This window comes from Topomyia yanbarensis, chromosome 3, assembly GCF_030247195.1.
Source record: "Topomyia yanbarensis strain Yona2022 chromosome 3, ASM3024719v1, whole genome shotgun sequence".
NCBI lineage: Eukaryota > Metazoa > Arthropoda > Insecta > Diptera > Culicidae > Topomyia > Topomyia yanbarensis.
In genome coordinates, this window is record NC_080672.1 from 327,439,367 (window position 1) to 327,464,699 (window position 25,333).

The 25,333-nt window shown below is 40.4% G+C and overlaps 1 protein-coding gene across 1 annotated transcript; it reads left to right on the plus strand.

Moving 5' to 3' along the window:
- The first annotated feature begins 1,481 nt into the window (after positions 1–1,481).
- LOC131694158 (uncharacterized) lies at positions 1,482–18,650 on the plus strand. The gene is made up of 5 exons (XM_058982626.1): positions 1,482–1,658; positions 1,738–3,679; positions 3,743–3,939; positions 3,997–4,134; positions 16,467–18,650. The coding sequence occupies exons 1-5, from the start codon at positions 1,656–1,658 to the stop codon at positions 18,279–18,281; spliced, it is 4,095 nt and encodes a 1,364-aa protein (XP_058838609.1). The 5' UTR covers positions 1,482–1,655; the 3' UTR covers positions 18,282–18,650.
- The last annotated feature ends 6,683 nt before the right edge of the window (positions 18,651–25,333 follow it).

Sequence of the window (25,333 nt, forward strand, 5' to 3'; positions counted from 1 at the left end):
AAAAGTTTGCACGTTTCCATGAGATGCCTTGTTTTCCCACTCTGGTCATCTAGTGACTAGAAAAAAATTTCCTTCTAGTAACCAAGTGAGATAACAGTGAGAATAGGGTCTGAGATATGTTTTCGACTTGTAGGAACAGCCGCAAACGTTGAGAAAAGCGACTCAAAGTGAGTAAAATAGAAGACAGCATAGAAGCTTGCGATATTCTTCTAAAAAGATAACACATATTAGTATTCAGTAAACAATAAAGACTGTGACCCAAACATGTAATAAAAATAAATAAAATTTAAAAAATAAAGATTATTTTTTATCAATTATTCTGAGAATCAAATCCGATGTAAACAACAAGTAAAATTGCTGTAAAAACATTGTAAACCAACGTCAAAATCCACACCAGAATAACATCATAAATCGTTGTTATTGATTTCAGAATGTATGGAAAAAAGTCAATTTTTTCATTGTTACATTCCTTAAAGTCCCCCTTTTTTCAATGTAAAAATCGATTTTACAATGAAATTGAGTGTAAAAACAACAAAATTGATTGTATTTTCGTTGTACATTTTCCACGATATCTAATTTATAACTTCAATATCCCGGTCAAACCATTCGGAATTTGATTTGGAATCCTGAATGGAGTTAATATGGATTCCAACTCAAATGCAACAACCGATTCTGAAACCGAAATCGGTTGTTGCATTTGAGTTGGAATCCATATCCAAATACTGACTCCATTCAGAAATCCGAACCGGTTCCGGAATGAGTTTAACTGGTATATTTCTATTCGGGATGCTCTTACTGCTCTTTATCAACTGTGGGCTAATTGAGTGAGGTTCTCATCCCAGAAATCAGTACAAATAAATCTTGAGCGTTTTTTCAAAACGTCATATCTGCAATGAGTTACTCTGTTTACTTTCTCTTCTGTTAATAATTCGGTCACTTTAACATTTATCCCTCAACTCTTTGCATAATATGCTACACGGAAACGAAAAACTACCTAAAATTGAGTTCCTTTGACTCAATCTCGTGGTATCGTGGGGGAACTTAAAATTAGGTAAACCGTGTTGAAGGTAGTTTCCATTTAACCACGGCAAAAATTACAACTCATTGATAGGTTTTTTATACTCAAATTTAAGTTGAATTTACCTAATTTTGAGTTCACCCCAAACAACTCAAAAGTACCTTCCTCCACGGAAGACCTCGACTGAGTCGAATCTCTCTTTTTGTTTTTGACAACACTAATAAGTGCGAAAGCGACGCACAACTCAAAAGTAAGTTAAAAGAACTTTTCTGCAGGTTGTTTTATTTAACCGTGTTGTTAAAACCACCGCCTTTCGATCTGTACTGTAAAATAAGTGAAAAGTGTTATAGTGACGCCGTTAAAAATCGAAAGAGAAAGTAAACAGAGCAACTCATTGCAGATATGACGTTTTGAAAAAACGCTCAAGAAATAAGTGTGCTGACGTTTCCTGGTGAGTGCTGAGTGCTCTAGTCGGTCGTGCGTGGTCGCATAATCTGAAAATTTTTACATTCTCGTGGTGTGATTTATTCTGATGAAATTAATTTTGTTTTAAAGAAACATTTAATAATTTCGTTCAACGTACGGTATAACTTCTTATTGAGTTTTTCATTACACATCTTTCACAAATATTTTCATCATGGTAAGATACGCTTAAAATGTTTAAAATAGTTTCAAGGATGTGGGTTGCACTTTGTTCTGTCATTCCCAAATAATTACAGGAGTTAAGTCAGCATGAGTTGGCCGAACTGGAAGAAAGGTTATATTCCAGTATACATCATGCAAGTGCGGAACCAAATGTATGTACAAATAATTCAGCGGAATCAACACCACTGCCAACTGCTTTAAATGAATTGGTTCCTTCTCGTCATCGTGTGGTTAGCGATAAGGCGATCGTCAATGATGGTCGTCGGAACAATTTAAAACTGAAGCGTTATTGGAGTTCGATGCAACAAAAATCAAAAACATACCCAGGTATTCAAAACAACAAACCCTGGAGTGGAGTATCCAGTATTAGCGGGGTTTCAAATGAAGAGGATGTTTCCATATCCAGACAACAATCATTCACACCTTATCAGTCGATACTTGGACCACCAAATGAAGCTTTAGAGAAGGGTGGACCTAACATAGAGTTAGTAGGTGTGATGCCTAACGAGGAAAAACAAAGAAAAAAGAAAAGTGTTCAAGGAGATGGAAAGAAAATTCCTAATATAAACAGCATTAAAAACAGAAAATTAGAACAGCTAAAAAAGGTGAAAGCAAAAAGAGTTAAGGCTCAACGAAGTCGTCAGAAGGCCTTCACGGATCAGCAGCGGTTAGTAGCTACGATAGAAATAGAATCATCTTCGGAAGAAGATGGGGAATACCGTTCACCAGATCCCATCAAACAGGAATCGAAAGAAGAGATAATAGGACATCAAGATTTAGAGGACTCTGACCCAGATGAAGTGGTTGTTATTCCATCTGCACCACCTCCGCTTGTCTGCATAGAGAGCACTGATGATGAGGGAGATAAGAACAACTTTACCCATCCAAAATCAAAAAAGAAGAAAAATACAAAAAAGAACTCGCCTCGTTGTTTGAGCCCATCGAATAGTTCTATCATGTCAGATGATTTCATCGGACAAAATGATCGGACTCGTTTGAACGACAGCTTCATCGAAGGGATGACGAACGACGTAGAACTCGATTGTTCGGCACTGCCCACTGTTGGCTCACTGCTGGCTGGTGAACGATTAGGTGGTGTTGTCGATATTAGTCGTGGAGCACGGGCCCCTTCTATCTCTTCTGAAGGAACAGTTGCTACGAGCAGTGATACCACCGACCAAGACAAACGCAATAGTCTTAAAAAGGCTCCCACACCCCCGATTGTCAGTCATTTTGGAGCGATGTCCAAATCATGTTCGACGCCAAAGCAATCTTTGCAAGTAAAGAAAGTTGCTGGTAACTCTAAAGGGCCGAAGCTGCCTGAAGAAGACAGTATCTATACTAGCACATCGGCCAAGAAATCGAAGTCGCTTATAGAAATATGCCCTCGTAGCATTTCATCCGATGAAAGCAACGGCGGGAATATTTCATCTCACTCGAAACGATCGAAATCTTACCATTCAGATGCCAGCAACAAAAGTTCAAAGAAGCGTAAAAATCGCCGTCAGCGTGATTCCGAGCATTACTCCGATGAGGATTTTGCCTCGATGCTAACCGATATCGTTCAAGCCATTTCCGAGAACGAAGAAGAAGAAAGTTCTGAGGAAGACGACGCGTCGCATAACGAAAATCAACCCTCTACGGCTGCAGTAGATCGAACAATTGATCTGCATCCCGACAGTTCGAACGATATTCTTGAGATTAAAGATCAGGAGCCAAGCACAATCAGCCTACCGCAGGTGGAACAACGCAATACAGTTGAAGTCTTTCCTTCCCAAGTTCCGCATGATATCAACGATTCGGCAGTTGTGTGTCTTGAAAACGACTCACCACCTGTCATTAGTTTGCTCAACGAATCAGCTGACGAACGGAAGAGAGACAATACGCCTCTTAAAAAATTTCATCGCAGAGAGGATGAACCAGAGTACTGCTGGAACAACGAAATCAGAAAGTTCTACAACAATTCTTGGAATTGTGAAGATTTCAACATTTCGACTGTGATGTTTAACATGCCTCGTAAGTGGTTTGTGTTCGTACGAAAATTAGGCTCGTTTTTTTGATTCGAATTGTATTCTACAGGATCTAGCAAGAGCTGGCCTATCGTGCATAAGGACAAATACCCGGATCCCCCGCGGAAGGAAATCACTTGCAACAACTGCGGCGAACGAGGACACATGCGCTATCGATGTCAAAATCCACCGAAACCAAGAACCTGTTACATGTGTGGACAAACCGGACACCAGGAACCTCGTTGTCCCAATACCGTTTGCCTTAAGGTGGGGTTTCTGTAGGTGATCGCTAACTATTTCACTCATCCTAGCATCTATTGACAGTGTGGAGAGAAGACGAGAAATTTCCTTCGCGGTTGTCAGTCGTGCGCCCGCGAACAGCACATGACCTGCCATCTCTGTGGAGTGCGTGGGCATGGCCAACGAAACTGTCCGGATAAGTGGAGGCGCTATCATTCGACGGTAAGTTATTTGTGCTGTCACGATGAAGTGTTGTTCGTGTGCAGCCGGTTGCTCGTGCGATCGGTATACCGTGAGTGCAGCAGCCCTCGGACGCCCTTGCGTGGGTGTGCATTGGAACAAAGGAAGCTTTATCTGTAGCTGGCGCGCCTCGAAAAATTTGTTATTGACGATAGCAATGCTGGGTGTAAGGGTGATACCGGTGCTGATTGCATTTCGAATAAACGGGTAAGTATTACAGTGGAAATTCTGATGTTATGCAGTAAGTGGGCTGAATTTGGTATGGAGGAATTTTCTGATGGAAAGTTGAATCTGGGAACTTGTTCTGTATTTTGACAGTTTTATCTCTGACGAATTTTCTAACTGGTGATCAGTGTGGCGTAATATATGGGATGTTTATCAGGATGGACGTGAGAGGTTTTTCAGGACAGTCTTCAACAGCCTACGTCAGCTGGACCGAATCCAATATTGCAAGTATCGCTAACGACTAGTACAGAAGATATTCGAAACCGCATAGTGCTGCATCAAAGCACATGCGACATGTTTGGCAACTACAATTACTTGTGAAGAATGTCCAGAAGTTAGGAAATTATTCACATGTACCTGTGTACAGATTGAGTAAAGCTAGGTCAGTTATTGCTTTACGTACAAATATTACGCCATTTCAACACTTCCGTATTGCTTACATATTGCTCAATTTTAATTGCGGTGGCAATTTTGAAGACCCGGTGATACACCTTACATATCTGTCGTTTGAAAAATGTAAACACAAATGATTGATCAAAGCGGTCATGTACTTTTTAGTTATAAAAAGGTGTACCTATCACAGTTTACAGTTGCATAGTTGCTTTCCATGTTTCTAGGGAAAATTGCTACTCAACTATTCCTGCTGTCACATCATACAATTATAAATGCGATGTTGCACCTAATTACCTGACGCCCTCTTTTATAAGGTTGTGTGCCCTAAAATATTAAACGATATTCCGTAACGTATATCACATCACACGGTGATTGAGCTGTAGGTATGCCTTCAAACCCGGGTGATACTAAACCGACAAGCTAGTGCAAATTTTTCTTTTTGCACTGTTAATTAATATCTGGGGAATTTAATATGCAATATGGAGACAGGAACATGTATTTTTGTTTAAATTGAGATGGTGCGTGTTGGCGCTGGGCCATTCTTATTGGTACGAAAGTTGGGTCCTATTTACAAATGAATTGGCTTGGGTGAGGGGAAATGTTGGTTGTTGACTCTTTTGACTTTGGATGTGGTGGCTGGTTCAGGGGTGCAAGACTGTCACTTAAGAGAATGTTGATTGTTTCGCTCAATCAATCACTTTGTCTTTTAAAAATGATTAGTCGTATCCTCAATTCGGTATGGTATGTTTGAGCTCAATTGCCAGTAGTTAAAATGTGCATTTGGTTCGAACAGATTGTGTTTGTTCTGGGAATTTGTCGTTTCAGAGGATAGAGGTGAATGTTTCTCACATATATCAAGTGAGGACATTGTTTTTGTGGAACTTAAACTTAAAAGTCTCTCTTTTAAAAGACACTAATGCCTCTTCCACTGCACTGCAATCAACGCCAACGGTATCGATGTCGTCCACGAAGCCAAGAAGCACGTGAGATCTCGCGATTGTTCCTTTGCACATCAGATCTTCGTATCACACTTTCGAGCACTATGGTGAACCTAATCAGTTTTGTCGGAAGGCCATGTTAGAGGCATTATCTGCCACAAATCGTTCCGGTTCACTGAATCGAATGTCGCCTTAAAATTCACAAACAGATGGTGAATCCCCAAGCTGTATTTCCGGAGTAAATTATTATCGGGCTTGAGAATCGTAACACATCGACAGTTATTTCAATCGTGAACCTTTTTAGAGGCCATCCAACCAATCCGAAGGCATTTCTTCTTTCACTCAGATCTTCCCGCGATCGTCTACACTGAAAAAAATCCAAACGTTAATTCTATTTGCTTCAAACCGCTTAAAATTCATATGAAGAAGAAATGCTATTGTTATCTCGCGCACACATATCTTCTATGTGTCAACTGTATAAACTATGTATGAACACACATAAGTTATATGTGCATATTGTTATAGAATGGGGTTTTATGTGCCCAATAGTTATGAAATGTGAATGTAAGATTAATATTTCTTGTAAATACACACATTAGGTTTATGTGCCAGCAAATAGTGTCTATATGCCTCCGTTAATTGCAAAAATCTATGTGTGAAATCAATAGGCATAACGTTTACTTTTTTTTGAGTGTAGTGTAGGTGAATTCTTGCTTGTCCATCATTTTCAACTGTCATTCTTCTTCTGTATTTTCTACCCGTTTATCCGATCAGTAGCAATTCAATGTGCTCATTCTACTTGGCAGCCACTATTGCACGACCTGTCAACAGATTCTCATACTAGTCGACAATCCTGGCCGACAAAGTGCTTCTCCTTCTCTTATTGTTGATTGTTTTGTAGTTTGGGGGACGTACAGTAGTTTGCTTTTGCAATTCTTATTTAAAGAAAGGCTATGCAATCACTCTAAAAATCGACTCCCTCTCCGAGGATCGCGGAGCTGACTCTCATATACCATTTCACTCAGTTCGTCGACACCGGAAAATGCCTCTGTATGGACGTATGTGTGTTTTTTTACTTGGTGGTAAAGCTTTTAATCTTACCCAGCACAAGTTCAGTAGTTATACCACTTGTACGCAGCGCACCTGAGTTCAAGTCCCGACCCCGCACATTTGGTTAGAAATTTTTCATAAGAGATTTTTCTAACCCGAAGAGGCGAATGACCTTAAGGTTAAAACCTCTATAATCGAAATAAAAACAGTAAGTATATCATACTACCGATTTCGTCCATCTATCAAGAGATGATAAATTAGAACTCTATTCTTCTAATCTCCACCAAGAATCCGACATTTCTCTGATCCCCGAATTTCTTTTTAATTGGCTACTTCGGGGAAAAAGGGATGTTGCGTGTTCGTTTGATTCTAGGTCTAGCTGCACACTCGTATGCTTCGGCATGATATGGTACATGCGCTACGTTAACCAGTCGGATGCCGGGGTCGATCCAGCGATTCCGGTTGGAGGGTGGCTTTCAGTTCACTAGCGCGCTGATGACCCTATACTGGTGGTTTGTCGCGTTCGGTGAAACTCGGTGTAGTCCCCGACTGTGTAGCTAGCTTACCTCGGTAGAGAGTTCCCCTACGAAAGCATGTCTCCCGAAACCGTTGACGGACGCGTCTGTCCTGCGATTCCGGATGGAGGAGTGCGTTTTGTTCACTGGTGCCCAGACAATTCAAACTGGCGGTTGGCTACGAACTCGTCGGAATAGTCACCGACGGTGGACCTTTCCTACACCGACGAAGAGCTCCCCGACAGTGGAAGATCTTTCGGAACCGATGCTACACGGTTAGATGCCGAGGTCAGTCCTGCGATTCTGGGTAGAGGTCCAGTTCACAGGCGCCCCGACGATCATTTGCCGATACTACTTCACGATCTACTCGAACTAATCTCAGACGGTGGGCCTAGACTACACCGGCGGAGAAATGTACCGACTCAAAGGTTTTCTCGAAGCCGTCGGTTAGAAGCCTTGATCAGTCCTGCCATTCCGGCTGGAGGATGATTTCCGGTTCTTAGATGCCCTGACGTGCGCTCGGACTTGTCCTCGGCGGTGGATCTAATCTACTCCGGTCGCGCCCGCTGGTCCCCCTTATCTCTCTTTTTTCTTCTAATTTATTTGACGCGGCTTAATGCGTTAGCTGCGTTATCCTCTGCAACTTGGGGCTCAGTCCGTCTGCCTTCTCGTTCATTGTCGGAAGTTCTAGTTTGTTTCTTGTTCTTGTGCGTCGTTAGGGACCATCCATAAATGACGTAGCATTTTTGAGTGATTTTTAACACTCCCCTCCCCCATCGTAGCATTTCGTCACAAACCTGTAAATACCCCCTGGTAACTACGTAGCTTGACGGTAACTCTCCCCCCCCCCTTGTCCCCGTAATTTTTTTGTGAAAAATAAAAAAAACTATGTTAGTTTTTCCCGTTTAAAAAAGCTACGTAGCACCCCCTACCCCCTGTCATCACATATCATCACAAAATACAAAACACCCCTTTCCCCATATAATGCTACTTTATTTATGGATGGTCCCTTATTGTAATTCCGTCTACATCGTCATTTGTTTCTTTATTGGTGGTGTTGGCTTAGAGACATTTAGAACCCTATTCTCACTGTCACGTCACCTAGTGACTAGAAGGAAATTTACTTCTAGTCAACAAGTGACGTGACTGTGAGAATATGGCCCTTAATGTAATTGTTTCTTTGATTTAGGTTAAAACAGTTTTGTTGGTACTGGGCACGATCATTATTGAATTAATGTTTGTTACTACCCGATCCGCAGTCGTTGATTTAGCAACCGGTTATGGTTCAGCATACGATGACAGTGTATCGGTCTTGCTTGTAACAGATGGAGTCCTTAGCAGCCTCTGTGCAAGGTTTTCCGTGGTGTAGCGGTTGATCATAGAATTGGCTCGTAGGATCTGTCCTGCATACGTGACTAATGTTCGCTGACTATATGTGACACATTGGATTGACTTGCATTGGATGGTCAGATAGGATGGGATAGGTTTTGTCGGACGCATTCTCATCACACGAACAACGAAGAACTGGATAGAAATTCCTCCAAGTATCTTCCTTAACGGTATCCACTTCTCCGTATTTTGGCATATGGTATTTGATAACGCTAGGTCATATAGCTTTACTTTAATAGTGTCATCGTCTATATATGTTGGGATGCTGTATAAAATGTTACATTTACATTCGATGGCGTGTTTCAAGTTGTGCTGCGAAGCAAATAATTCTGCTTGGATAATGGTTTTGAACATAATCAGTACCGCATGACGTAGATGATGGAATTGCACAGCATTAGCTTATGCTACGTTGAGCTCCATATTTACCTTCAATAATTGCTCCACTTCATGAATCGATAGTCTTACTGGACATTTCGAAAAATCAACAGCAACACAGTTTGATCGCATCGGGGAATACACTAACTTTGCATTGTCGCTCATTGTTTGTTCACGTTTCATACACTAAGTAGAAGGAACGAAATTGTACGTTGGCTACTAGACAAAGCAGCACAAGGTCGTCCGATGATTCCAGTTGAAGTGTTACTTCCGGTTCATCGGTGCCTTGACAACCCGAAGCCCTGTACTGTTACGTTCGGGTGGCTGCCCCTCTCGCTATCTTCGTTGCAACGGTGACAAGATCTTAACGACTGTTCTGTTCACCGCGTCCCATTTTACTGCGTCCGCGCACATTCTTTGGACAATATTGTTCATGTTGACGTCCTCACCGACAAAAGTTCTCATGTCGTTTCTCCCGTGCTTCGAAGACCACGTGCTCAGGCGTTGCTTTGCATCACCGCATGCGATGCCGAACGGCGGCCGAACCTTTTCAGATACTTCTTGGAATAGCCATGAACAGACACGATCTGCGTCATATGAAATATCACTTCACCACTTCACACCGACAGGCATGAAATTATTCGATAGGTCCATCTGCCGTTTACAGCGTCATCCCACTAATACCTCCACTTCAATATGGTATCAGCTTGGGTTCGTTTGCGGACTCTCGCTATTTTCTTCGAGGTGGTGGTTTGTAGGAATCGTTCCAGCTATCACGCAGGCTGCCTGACGAGATAGTTCTATATGCGCTAGACAGTCGCATGGCCATCAGTCTGAAAGTGCTGTTCAGCTTACCCAAGTAACCATAAGCATTAAGCCATTGCACTATATTGGCTATACATTTGCACTAATGTTGCATTGAAACTCCATTACAGCATTAACAATGCAATAAAGCTCTATATTAGCATCAATAATGCATAACAGCACAGCCAACATATGGCATTATCGCTTGCTCTATATGCGTATATAAAGCTGATATAACGGATCAAGGATCTTTAAAGCATGTAAGTTTCACAAGTGCATTTAGTGCCATCATAGAGCTAATAAAAAGCCGATATAATGCTATTGCAATGCTGTGGGTTTATTTGTTATGCAACTCTTCTTGAAGATTATATTGGGCATATTTAATTTTAATAGACCATATGCAATATAGTCCAGGGAGCAAACGCAGCGCGCTTACCGTGAAGGACGAGACAAGGTACCTCAGTTCGAGACTTACTACAGGTAATTTTCGTAAAACATATCAGAAACAGAACTTTTTATTTTAAATTTTTTCCTTTTTGCTCATCATACTGAAAGGAATCATAAGAAATGGTTTTAAAACCATGGCGGACAATGACAGCCAACTGAAACTTTTTAATAGCATTAGTAGCGCCAATATAAGGCTTTCAAATTTGACATTTGTGCGCTGGTGCTATATAATAGCATTAGTACTGCAGAAACGAGCTGCAGAGCTTTCACCATTCATTCAAATTCGATCCGAACGAACCACAATACAGTTCCGTAAAACGCTTGCCTTCACCCCAACCGAATGAATTGCCGCTATGGATACCGAAGCAACAACACGAGGAAACAGAAACAGGAACGAATATATCCACACACGCTTGCATAAGCACGTATCATTATAATGATGAACAGTTGTAAGTATCATTGAGAGAGAGGATATCAGTATTCTCTTCTCTCTTGAATAGTGGTTCCTCTTTGCTTGGTTGATTATTTAGTGAAATTGGTTCAAGAACATACAAGCTGTTGAACCATTCAGATTCATTGTGTAATGCTGAATCTGAATATAAAATTCTTCTGGCCATATTAGCGATTTTCAGCGTCTTTCGCTACGTCAGGCTTGTGGAGCGGACATTAGGCAACAGGTACCGCTTATTTGATTCTGCTGAGGTTTGAGGGGAAAAAATTGAACTTGTGTTCACGATGCATTATAAATTTAGGGAAATCGTGGATATTCAAACATCGATATGCATTTATCAGTTTTTTGGATGTTGGTTCCTCAGATGATTCAGCCCAACACATATAGGTTCATTTTTTTCTAACATTGTATCTCTAGCTTACGAATATTTGGAATTTTATAATCGGGAACCAAAACGAAGTGGTTATAAGCATGGTTATAAGTTATTCGCATTTAACAAGGACAATATATGTTTCAAACTATGATGTACTACATTCTTTTCCTAAATGTTGTACAGACAGGTTAAATGTTAACAAATATAATATTAACCACAAATTCGATGAGCAAGATTTATGACTCCTGATTAAATTGGATACCTACTAACGGAGTGTTTAAAATGTAGGGGAATTGTGGGAAAAACCGACACTGTGGGTAAAACCGACACCCCATAACTTTTCCTAGAAATCAAATTTTTATTCATTTCATAATGATACATTATAATTAGTACGTTTATTTAGAGCATTTGAAGAAAAATTGGATTTACGTTAATGCGCCGAATGTCATAAAAATAAACAAAACATACGACAGCAGCGTTCACACTCGTCTGGATGTAAAATTTCGTTGGTAGATTTTAAGGTTTTATCCGAACAAAAGCTTTTCAAATCACCCCATTTTTCAGTACCTATTATTATCGGCCTTTCCTATGATCAACTAGGTGCATTGAAGACGAGTTTGAGAAATTCAATATTTTTAATTGCTTTTATTAAAAAATGTGCGCTGTTGGGGTAAAACCGACACCATATGGTTAGGGTAAAACCGACACACTGTTAAGATGGTTGTGTATACTTGCGATTCATTTCAAAATACTGGGGACTTTTGTGACACTTCAATTACCCTATTACAACACTATATTATTAGCAGAAATACACAGAAATACTTTTATTGTGTTTATTTCTTGTAAGTCTCTTTAAAAATCAAAAATTGGAATTTTTCTTATCTGAATCTTTCGAAGCTTTTGCTATTTCTGCAAAAAGCTCATCAAACCGAATTTCTAGTGTTCTCTTGGTTTGTCATAGACGAACTTTATCACAATGAGACAATGATATTATGTATACCCCAATAGATAGTTGATGATCAGAGTTCTAAAAATCAAATCTGAAAAAGATAGTTTTACTAAGAAGTGTGTGTGTCACTTATAAGTGAATGAATCCAATTATCAGAACGTAGAACGCTTGCAAATCTTCTCTTACGAAATAAACTGACACTGCAGGTTGCAATGATGTGCGCAAGGATTATTTGGAAATACTCAAATCAATAAATAATACTATAGCATAAAATACTCTTATTTATAGTACTACGCTTTCGAACTTTCTTCCCCTCACTACATGATGAAGCAATAAAAAGCACATATTTGCATCATACATACTCCCACTTTATTAATCACGCATATATCTTATTTGTAATAAAGATAAAGATTTTAATAAAGTGGAGAGAAAATAAATTAAAGGGGGTGTCGATCTTACCCCTATAGGGTGTCGGTTTTACCCGCAGTGACTACAAACAGTCACTTTGTTTTCCAAGTTTTACAACCAATAATTTTTAATGAAATTATTTTTTTTAGGCGCTGAAAAAATTAAATCTTGTTAAGAATTTTCTGAAGAAGAATTCTGCATAAAAATTATAATTTTATTGGTTTTGTGGCAACTTAGAAAAAGTGTTAAGCTTAAGGTGTCGGTTTTAACCATAATTCCCCTACGGCATATTGTGGAATATTTAATAATCAAAAACTTACTTCGAGCTTCGTCTAAATTTGAGAAGGAATAGCAAAATTACACATGCCTTTTAATCTTTGGGAAGAAATTAGTATTTCGCTTTAATGCTTTAGTGATCTGAACAGATTAGTTCGCTGCAATTATTCCGAGCTTGGCGAATAAAGTTTTATTCGGAATATCCTCCAAATGAATCTTGACAGTTGATTTTAATGCCTTTATTCTAATGGCGTTTTCGTTTTTTCTTGGTGCTACACCGGTGTAGTGCAAAGAAAGAGATAGACTGATTACACCCAAGTTTGAATGAGTGTAGCACCGACTACACCGGTGTAGTGCACTGTCAAAAACAAATATGTCATAAGTTACCCGATTTTTATTGCAACCAGGCAACCAAAAATGTTTTCAAATTTTGTTTAAATGGAAAAAATCACACTATATTTTTTTCCTATTCCATCAACATTACTATCCTATCATTCAAAATTTGTCAACTAGCTAATAAAAACTTGACACAATTTAACAAATTTCATTCATTGACATTTAAATCAAACATGATTTACGAAATTCATAGTCATGTGAAATTAAAATTAAATCTAAAACATTTTTGATGCTCGTATATGTCAGGAGCAGAACACGTAAATTTTTACGATTTTTCTAGTTCTGTGTAATACTAAAAAAACCCTGAGTTGAACTTGAACAACGACTGGCTTATGAATATTTAAAAATATATTGTATTCCATAAGACAAATTGTTTTTGGTTTAATAATTGAATGTCTTCCAAAACTCGTTGAAATGTAATATGCAAAAGTATTCTGAGTATTAATGATTTTTTTTGAATTGATAATTTACTTTTTCAAAAGTTACAAAAGTTTTTCTGTAATCGTTTTTTCTGGTCAAGTCTACCCACCGCGAGAGCCTTGACCAAGGCTTGGGGAGCTTGACCAAGAGAATTTTAAAATATCAGAACAAAAAACAATGGCATATAACATGCTGTTATCTTTTCTTCCCATATTGTTGAGGTTCTTAGTGCTAGTTAAAAATATAAAACGATTGTAATTCATGAGCTTTGATATTTTTAATGCATTCCTTTTTTGGATTAACTGTACTGCAGGTTTACGTGTCACAAAATCAGCCATAAAAATCATTAGTGTATCTATCTGTGGTGTCCTTGAACGATTGATTGAAAAAAAATTTCTCTTCTTTTTGGAAACGGGAACGATTTTTCCAAAAAAAACACCATTTTCACCCGAAAAAAATCATTAACAAATCCATAACATTAATATGAAAATTTTGACGAAAAAATGGACGTTCAAGGACATGGCAGTTAAATTACGAACAAGCAAAAATAAAGTTTTAAAATCCGTTGCAAACTCTTTCGGCACTCGTAGTCACCGCAAATATCGTGATAATCGCGTTTAAAGTTTCAAATATAAGCGTAATGGAGCAAGATGAAAAACGAAATGAAGAAGATGAAACATTAGCTGATGGGATCGAAACAAATATAAAAAAAAATTAAGTACCAAATGGAACACGTTATTAATAATTGTTGAATTTCGTGCTTGGCAAAGTCTCCCCATGTTCCCTTAACCCTATTTGTATTTTCACAATTCGACAGATTCAATAGGTTGAAGACAAAATTAAAAAAATATTGCATATGAAAAGCGCACAGAACATGTACCTATCTCGAATAAAAATAATAAAAGACAACAAACACATTCTCGTTATGAGCGCTGTTCTCCGGGGCAGCTGGGCGGCATCATTTTTCGCACCTACATTCGCACCCAGCAAGCAAAGAGAATCTGGGTGCCTATGTACAGCTTGCTATAGAGAACGAATGATGCATAGCAGTTGATATCTCTTCGAGTGGGAGAGAGAATGAGCAACGGGTACTATTACGCTATGCTCATATATCTACACTATAGAACAGCAATGATTCAGCCTCGGTGGTGGTGAACCAAAGCCGTCAACTCCGCAGCTCAGTGGTGAATGGTTCAATAGGGTGTATGTTCGTGAAGCGAAGAACGAATGAAGAGTGTTCGTTCTTTTTCAGCTAATTCGTTTTCCAAGCTCTGACGAGCTGTCAATCTCTACACGGTAATAGCACTATATTTCGGCTTTTCTGGCATTATATCAGCATTATATCAGTATTTAGGGCTTCACGGCTCTTTAAGACAGCTTTATACGTGGATCCAAAGCAGATATTAGGCTACGTTATAATGCTTATTGATTACTTGAGTATATGTGTTCCTCTTCGTTTGCAGTGCCATCGACCATGCAGGTCCTGCGTATCTGAGCACCGATGTGGAAAACTGCCTTTCTGTTGCTTATCATAATCATCTTGGTTTTGTTATGAGCTAACGCCAGATTCTTTTCGCGCATCTAGTCTTCCGCAGCATCTATCGCTTCCGTGGCGAGTACTTCTACTTCTGATTCGCCGATCACTAGGAACACCACATCGTCTGCAAAATCGATAATCTTCACGCTTCTAGGGAGGCTCGGCTTCAGCACTTCATCGTACGTAGAATTAGGCAATCCATTAGACGTTTGTTTGACAATTCAGCGGTGGGTTCTGTCAACAAGTCTACTCCTGCGAACAGAAAAACTCGTCCGACAAACAACTTTGTTAGTCCGATTCGTTTGATGTTGGATCGAATCAACGATATTGTCGGACGTCGCACCCCTCGGAGTAACGTCAGAATAAGTAAACAAGAAATAATCAGCTGATCCGAAACGTCTCATGGATTGCCTAATTCCAAAGAGTTGGACCTAATATGGAACCCTGTTGCGACTGTTTAGGTTACACTTCTTTTTCCGGCGTCAGTTTCGTAGATCAGTTACCGATTCCGAAAGTAGCTCCTCAGAATCCTACAGAGATACTCGGGAACTCTCAGTGTGTGCAGCGAATCGGCGATTGCAGCCCAACTACTCCTCAGTAACGGTCCTATATTTCACCTTAGTCGAGAACAATTTAGGTATACATTATTTTTCTCCGTTAAGGAGAAAATTGTTTAAAACCATCTTTGCGCGTGAAGAGCAGAAAACCTATATCTAATTTAGTTATGGAATTTGCGTTCCAAAACTAATTGATTATAGGTGCTCGTCACGCACAAAGATGGGTTTTAACAATTTTTTCCTTAATGGAGAAAAAATAGTTTTCGCTCAAATTATTCTCTACAAACGAGAAATATAGCATAGTGTGTCTTGCATGGCTTGCTAATCCAAACCAAATTTTTCGATTTCATTAGTTCTCATCGGCTTAAAATGAACTCCCGTTCTTGCGGGACATCACGCTTGACTAGGGGTTTGCTCAGGAACACAAATTATGTCACCGTTTTCTGGAGCTAGTGTCAAATCGGCGCTAGTTTAGTCTTGTCACGAAGTTAGTGTCGGATTCTGATGAGACGAAGTCGAAACGCAAATTCCATAACTAATTTAACAAAAACGTGAAATTTTGCATTTGCTGATACCGTGCGTAATTTTTTCCGCCATACTGAACTGCATAACATCAGAACAAAGATGACACACCAACAATAGCCTCCAACTGTTCTCTTCGATGCAATCGCTATGCTCCAATCTCCTGACTCGGCATTCTCGTTGATGACAATTGGTTGTACTTTCTAATCGTATTTTCGATCGATAATCGTTTCTTCCCATCGTTTACGAAAAAAAAAAACTATCCGGTACCCAAATCACCATTAACCAGATCGAAGATAATAAACCATTGACACGAACTTTCGTGCGCAATCCAAACGCGAAGCATTGCTGCATTTGTTCGCTTCCCGGTCATGAAGCGCATATGTGCAATGCTGCGCTGCGAATTTTCGGCCAACTCGTACCGACTACCGAGGTGAAGAACTACCAGCCGGTGTACTACATTAACGAGCGGTATCGCCAGCAAGACGAGAAAAATGAACAAAAATTCAACATGTTTAGCGATATGGCCGACTATCGGCTTAATTTTGACGGCAAGTTTGCGATGAATGAGAAAAGTTTCTACAACCGATTCGCTAAGTCAGTCGGACTGTTGGATAAGAAAAAGCGAAGAGAGGAACGGCTGGCTCGTAGAATGCGCCGAGAAGCCAGAAAACGCAAACAAGCGGCTGAAACAACTACGGGAGATGGGAAGGTTGTTTGCAATGAAGAGTCGAAGGATGCTGACCCATCCACTAAAGCGAAAGAAGTTGCCCAAGAGAGCACAGGTGATCCAACTAAAACTGCCAAGGAGGACTCGAACTACAGTTTCTCTGAATTCTTCGAAGAATCTCCGGTAACATCGCAACCTCATGCACAGGAACCGTTGCCGGACTACATTCCGCTAACGTCTAGCGAAACCCCCTCTTCCTCGACTCTTGTATGCTCCGCGGAACAAAATAGCGACGCAAAGATTTATCTCACAAAACCTCACGCAAAGATTCTGCTTGGACCCAACGGAGCAGCATTTCTCAAAGATGCCTCCGCCAAGTTTACCCTCAAGCTCAGCGTTTCGTTCCAGTCTGTGGGAAATGTTTTGATGGTAAATGGTTCTTCGATAGCTCAGGATAATTTCCATAACGAGTTGGTCAAATATTTGAACGACGCATCGCACCAAAACGAACAACTGAAAAATATCAACAATGTTCCGAAACTTACCGAGAAAACGATTATTTATATAGTGGAACATTTGCAGTTACTAACGCGACCATATTTAAATGTTAAAAACATTTTTAATCGCTATCAAAATTTTGATGGTAATGCAAAAACTGCCGATAAAATTCGCCGAACGTTGAATATTGTTCTTTTCGGCCAGTTTGGCATGCGAGAAGGAAGAGATCATCTCAATAAGCTACAGCTCAACCTTAAAGAACTGAGAAACAGCCAAGACCTGAATGTTTCCATGTCTGTCAGGAACGAGATCAACCAGCACATTCGTTATATTTTCACCGGCTACGATCATGCAAACTATGGCGACATAGTAAACGAGTATGAGGAGCTTCGGAGAAAACAAAAATTGATTAAGGTAAGGCCTGAAGATTTGGATCTCCCGCAGATTTCGCCTACTAAAAACAGACACATGTCCGACAATGATGAGTCCAAGGGTATTGATGAACATAATCGTTCGATGAATTTTCTTGACTACATCGATGATGATCTCATTCTAAATACCTCCGATCAACTGATAGAGTCCAACAATAGTGAGCTGATTGGAGGCTATGAACAGCGAAAGTCAAACCAGCCTAGAACGAACCCAAACGAATCATCATCATCGTCATCTGTATCATCTTCGAATCAACAACAAACGCCAAAAACTAAAGGTAACAGCTCTAAGCAACAGAAAATCGATACCCTGCTGAGTGAGTGCCATCATATGGTCAAGTTGCTCGACAACGGTCCAATCACTGCAAAGTTCGATCGGATCGTTTGTCAAGCGAGAGAGGGTCATATGTCTAAAGCAAACTATCGCACACTACTGGGTATCCATTCGATCCTGAAAAGTAAACTTGGCCGCAGGTTGCAATCAAGAAAGAAACATTCAAGCTAGTATTTTTTCGTTCTTTTTGTAAAAGTAAAGAGTTTCTTGCGTATCATTTGCTTAATGAGGTTTAGATGGTACTGAAGGAGTTTTTTTGTGAAATAAGTAATAAAACATATAAATGAGATGTAGAACCGATAATAAAATGATAGTCTTGTATAATCGTATTTCCATTTTTTAAAGAAACTTCTGGGTTTGATCAGACAGTATGTACTACAATTTTGTTCCGGGGAGTTATTTTTTTATGTCACGCACACAGTCTTACGAACTCATATTTTTACATGTCTCGTTTACTGGCTTATAGATCAAGTAAATTTTGGAATTATTTGCATGTGCGATTAGCTTTCGATTACGAAATATTGTGACCTTTTTCGAAAGTCATTAATTTTCCCTCCATCAGATCCATCCGATCTTGCAGCACGATTCCAGATCGAGCTTTACTTATGGCGATTTCGCTTGAACCCGGAACTGAGTCAGGTTCTAACCCCAATCGCTGTAAATTCATACATTTTAACAGAAGTTGGGGTTAGAAACTGACTCAGCTTCGCTTCAAGCAAAAACCACATTAGACAACTCCTCGGAGCGTTTCTATCTCTTGCAGTCTAGTTCAATTATTGTTTGCCTGATAAATTACAGTTTTATCCCTATTCATCTTCGGCGGACAGCTTCACTTCATATTTTTTGCATTTGGAAATTGACGAACCCGTTATTTATTCTCAGCAGCTTCAGTTTTAATTCTGTGCCACTCGTTATACATTTGAATATCACCGATTAACGCGAGAAAGACAGAACTATCCGCGATCGTTTGCACCTATGGTTCTGTTATTATGAAGTACGCGAGGCGAAAAAAATCGACCACTTCGTCCTAACGTAGAACCAAGCGTATTCTCAAGTGATACGATTCTAAGAAAAACCCGATAAGCCATGTTGGGTGTAGAAACGACAATAGTGTTTGTTCCGTACGGAAAATAATAAGTGTGTATCATTTGCTCTCCCCTTGTTTGCAAGAAAATGTGCGCCTTTTCAAGCAGCCGACGCTATAGCAAAGTGGCGCGAACGCTCACAACCATCAGCGACCGAGAGAGAAAATTTTTCATTCTTTGTTAGAACACCGAAGAGGTAAGATCGACTAAGGTGATGTAAAAATACATGTGATTTGAGGAATAGACCGAATTTCCAAGCCTGAATCCTCCGAAAGTCCATTCGACCAGTATTTTCCGAGCTTGAATCCACGCCACACAGTCCACCCGAAGTTTTTATTCCGCGCGAACAGTGTTCTTAGTCTTCGAAACGCTGGGGCGTACTGTAGCTAGCTTTATGGATGTTCTCGATCCCCCTGCCAAAGTTGAACCATTGCAGCCAGCATTCACCATTCGTTTCAGTCCTGTGCGCAGAAGCGGTGCAGGGGTCTTCCAAATCGATGCCAACGGCAAGTATGAACCCGATATTATTAATGCAAGCACTAATCAATTCCTTATTTTCAGTCAACTGCGGCATTCAAACCTTTAAATATGATATCAGAACGTCGGCGGTATGAAAACAGGAATCGGTAAAGAATTGGTAGGAAGTTCGGATGAATACTTCTATATAATTGCCCTCATGGAGACGAGGCTAAACGAAGGTACTCTCTCAGTGCAAGCATCCCTTATCGACGGTCAAGCTATAGAGATTATTCCACACCCAACCCTCAACGTGGTGCAGGGTATTATCTATGGTCTCGATACGAGACTTGAGTGCCCCAGCGGGCGACCTCGAACTACCTGATGAATCGGCGACTTCTTCTGTGTCAGGTAAAGCCAAGATGGGTATATGTCCTTCCGAAGCAATACAAGATGCTGCACGCCCTCAATGTAAATTTCACTTACAGTCTGCTGATGAACAAAACTCTACCGCCGCTGTGAATCTTCAATGTCAAAATAAAAATTTTGATCGCATCGTAACTGTCCGGTCAGGTAACATAAGAAGCACCATATGTCCTGCTGAAGCTTCGAATGGTTACTCCGTCATCTTTGGAATGATGTGGAGAAATTTCAAGAATCGGATATTGATGCAGACTTGAATGGAAAACTCACGATTTTTTACCAGAACGTCCGAGGCCTACGCACAAAAATCGATGAAGTTTCCCTCGGAATCGCTTCTTTCCATTACGACATAATTGTTCTCACCGAGACCTGGTTAGATGATAGGAATAATTCTGGTCAGCTTTTTGGCGATACATATGCTGTTTATAGAAACGATCGCAGTTTTGTGAACAGCCGGATATCACGCGGAGGGGGTGTACTCATCGCCGTATTTACTGCATTGAATAATTCCGTCGATCCAAAGTCTGTTGACGTTTCGCTTGAACAGTTGTTCGTTAAACTGAGGCTACCTGATCGTCTTGTCAGCATCGGTGTAATTTATTTACCACCAGATCGTAAGAATGATCTAGTCAGTGCAAACAACCATGTCCGATCGATTGATGCTGTTTTTTCTTTCGTTGGAAGTAATGATTGCGCATTATTGTTTGGACACTACAATCAGTCTGGCCTCATTTAAGATACTCATGACAATGTCGCACCTGTAGTCAACGTGCTTCGCTCTTACATTTATATCGCTTGCGCTGCGTTATTGGATTGTTTCACCTACAACTGTCTCACACAAATTAATAGCATTGAAAATAGTTGCGGTCGTATCCTGGACTTTGTCTTATTGAATGAGACAGCACTAGCCGACTATCAGATCCATGAACCTGCTGCATCTATTTTTGTGATTGATGCAAGTCATCCTCCTGTGGAGGTTATTATCTGTCTGTCGAAACCTGTTATTTTTGAGGATATCCCGAATGATCTTGGCCTTGACTTTCACCGAGCTGATTTCTTGGGACTTGCATCAGCACTTCTTCATACAGATTGGCACTCACTTGAGGATACGGAAGATATTGACTCTGCCGTTGAATATTTCACTGCTGTGATTAACACCCACTTGGCCGGTTATGTTCTTCTGCGTAGGCCAGCTCGTAAGCCGTGGGGTAACGCACATCTATGACATCTTAAACAACTCAGATCTAAAGCACTACGACTATATTGCCGCACACGCTGTCGTTTCGGCAAATATCGTTTTGCGCTAGCGAGTAATAATTATCGATCCTATCTATAACATTTTATTGTACAAACGCTACTCCACCTGCACAATAATCCCTGACAGTTTTTGAAATTCGTGAACTCCAAGTGGAAGGAGAACGGATTACCTACTGACATGTTTTTGAAGGAGCAGAGTGCTAGTTTGGCTTCGGAGAAAAGCGACCTCTTTGTCACCCACTTTAAAAGTGCATTCAATGAAACTATTTCATCTGCTGATCAAATTGCGCGCGCTTGTAGAGACACTTCATTGAATATTTGTCCTTTGAGAAGCTTCACTATTACAGATCGTCAGGTTACAGCAGCAATCAGCAAGCTAAAATATTCAGTCACTCCTGGTCTTGACGGCATACCTTCATGTGTTCTCAAGAAATGCGCGGAGGCATTGATTTTGCCGTTGACAACTTTAGGCAGTGTTCTTATCCTTCCAGCTGGAAAACGTCAGTTATGTTTCCTGTATACTAAGAAGAAGATCGGCGAAATGTTGAAAACTTCAGAGGAATTACATCGTTGTGTGACTGCTCCAAAGTTTTTGAGATCATAATGAACGATGGTGTCTCTGCATCCTGCCAGAGCTACATTTCTCCTGATCAACATGGATTCATCCTAAAAAGATCTGCTTGTGTAACATTGACGCTGGTGCTCAGTTCGGCACTGTATATACCGACTTGAAATCAGCATTTGATAGAGTTGATCACGCAATACTTTTGGAACGGTTGAAATTAATAGAAGTGGCTTATGATCTGATTCGTTGGCTTGAATCATATCTGAGAGACCGAACGCTTGTAGTAAGAATTGGATGTGTGTTCTCTGCCCCATTGTTGAATAATTCGGGTGTTCCTGGAAGTAATTTGGGCCCACTCTTATTCACACACTTTATCAATGATCTAGCTACAGTATTACCACCGGGATGCCGTATATTCTACGCTGATGACGTTCAATTATATATGATCGTCAAGTGTATCAGACGCCGTTTTTAATCAGTATGAATTCCTTATTTACCACCTTTGCGCGGCTGTGTACATGTTCGTATGTGCAGACGACATAATACTAGTGGTAATCGGAAAGGATAAGAATTTTAGGATTAAACTGCAGGCAGCGATCGGTGCTTTAGGGCGATGGGCTGAATCCGTCGGTTTTAGCATATCAGCTCCCAAAATGTTCTATCACCCACTGTTGTAATTCCTTTCACAACGCAACTGCCCGTCCGGTGAAGATCTTCGGCACCATCATTCCATTCAAAAAAGAACCGAGGATCCTTGGCATTGTGATGGATCGCAAGCTAACGTTCTCATCCTATTTCATGTAAGTTATAAACGAAGGCCAAGGTTGGAAACGGCTGTTTAAAACCATAAGCACTCGACATCCCAATTCAACAGGAGGACAGCAATATATAAACCAGGCCTTAATTCACAGGAAAATATTCCACGATATCGAACTGACCAGTCGGAATTGGGAAGACTTGGCTACACCCTCACGTTCCTCTACCACGTAACGATCCGACAAGCCACCTGTATTGAGGCAGAGTTCCTTCCGTGTCGATGGGATGTGGCAGTGACCACCATGAAACAGGCGCTCAGCTTTCTTGAAAAAAAAAACCCACCAGTGATACTTGCAATTTTCAGAAAACGTCCAGGAGTCTCCACACTACCGTTGCAGACACCCCTCTTTCACAAATCGCCGAATTGCACATAATCAGAAACCAGCCTTTCCCGTACTATTAGAGCAGGAGCCAGGGATGCGAACGGTACCGATAAACTACACTTTTCTGTGCATACTCAAAGGGCGTGGCTCGCACACGAAAGTGTTGATGCCGGTCGTGGCGTAAATGAACAGCATTCATTGTCGTCATTTGTGATCAAAAATATTAAATAGTTTAAGAATATTAAAAAGTGTAAAATAAGGAAAGTACCGCTCGCGTCTGGTGGCTGTACCGGGGACAGTATTTTTGTCATGTTACTGCTTTGCACACAGGCTGCCGCACAGCGCTAGGCGTCCTGCACTAGCGAACAACAGCAGCGTCGTATGAGAAAGGAGAATGTAGGCAGAAATATTACAGCGGTAGAAATGGTAGGCATTTTGTATCCCTTGCAGGGGCACAACCCAGTACAGAGCGAGCCCAATTCAACCAGCTAGTGAACCGCGAGTATTCTAACCGCATTAGGATCTACACCAGGGTCGCCAAAATTAAATCTGTATTTTTTACCTAAAAATCTTTTCATCTGTATTTACTCTTCGAAAAATCTGTGTCAATATCTGTAGCGAACCCGTTGAGTCGTTTAACCTTTTGCTGGATTATCTATCGAAGATATTAATTCCTATTGTTTAAGTCAGTCAAGCAAGGACCTGATTATATGGAAAAATAATCTTCTTCTTCATTAAATGACATTTGTTGATATATAATGTTATATACATTAAGTTGACCAATGTAGCAGTCGTATTTTGAAACAAAAAATTGAGAATTAACAAACTCACAGAACTTTAAAATTAACGTTTCTGGAAGTTGACTTCAGCCAGGCGTTTGCTGAGTGCTAACCTGTGAGTATTCAAACCTTTAGATTTCAGACTCAGCGACCATTCTCAAAAGTGAAGATGTATTTTAATATAGAGGGCTAAAGCTGAAAGAGAGAGGAAGTATTGCGGACACTGAAAAAAAATATTTCTAAAAATAGTTTTTGTAACATCATTTCTCAAAAATCTGTATATCTGTAGATACATGTAAAAATCTTTATATCTGTACATACAGATTCTTGATCTAAAAATAGCCAAAAAATCTGTATAAACACAGATTATTCTGTATTTTTGGTAACCCTGATCTACACTGACGGCTCAAAGCTGGATGAGAGTGTAGGGATGGGTATAGGCTGAATAGGAGCAGGATACGGAGGGCCGTATCCCATTCGCTTGTTCAGTTTTTAGCAGAAGCAGCAACGATTGCTCTAGCAAATTTTCAAAAAATAAGAGGATGTCCCAACCGAGATATTCTTAGATTCACTCTCCGTCATAACCGCCCTGGAGTCCGGGAGCTCTAAACACCACTTTGTCCAGGAAATTTATGAATACTACGAATCCCTTACCACGATATAATAGTCCCGCTTCCGATATTTGCAGGGCATTTAAGAGTAAAGTTATCGCCTACTTCGTTGCTCGTTGAAGAGACTCTTGAGGCTTCCCACGAAAGATGCAAAAAGAGCGCTCTCTTGCCAGATGAGACGAGAAATGTCAGCCACTATAATACAGCTTAAGACCAGTTGCAGCGGGCCGTGATTCTGAATGTGATATTGAATGTATAATTCAAATGTGCGGGCGTTGGGACTTTGCGATCGCGTGTCGTTGTGAAGAGCTCGAGCGTTTGTATTTTAACGTGAAAACGATCGCGTGAGCTTTCGTATGCCAGGGTGTATTGAACTTCACGTGTATACATTTGATTTTGCAACCGATTGTGTGCTTTAGTGGCGGTACGATCACTGTCGCCAACGCGATAATAGTGTTTTACCTGGGACGTCATCACAGCCCAGGGATGGCACAAGAACTAGTGCATTGGGCACGCGGCTATCGAACAGAACAGGAATCAGAGAAAACTTCATCGGTGTAAGAAGCGTCGGTATGACGAAAACGTACTCGCTGATTCATTTGCAGCCAGAATCAACAACATTCATGGTCAACGACCAGTACAGCAAATTGTTGATAGATCATACAGGAGTGGCTGCCAGGTAAAAGCAGCTTATAGTTAAACGGACAAACGAGTAGAATGAGCTAAACTAGCGTAAAGATTGGGTTTGATAAACAAGACATTATAAACTTTGACAGGACAAAGTGGTAGAACGAGGGCAGTCTGAACGGTGTTGATTCCGGGGCGGAAATGTATATGGTATGGTAGGAGGTTTTCGACGATTGTTTTGTAGATTGTGAAACTATGGTCATGAAAGAAAACGCATCTAC

What these genes read in the sequence shown, in the direction of transcription:
- LOC131694158 (XM_058982626.1), top strand. An exon ending in TGTGATGTTTAACATGCCTC is followed by an intron (nt 3,680 to 3,742) that starts GTAAGTGGTTTG and finishes TGTATTCTACAG; the next exon opens with GATCTAGCAAGAGCTGGCCT. An exon ending in CCAATACCGTTTGCCTTAAG is followed by an intron (nt 3,940 to 3,996) that starts GTGGGGTTTCTG and finishes ATCTATTGACAG; the next exon opens with TGTGGAGAGAAGACGAGAAA.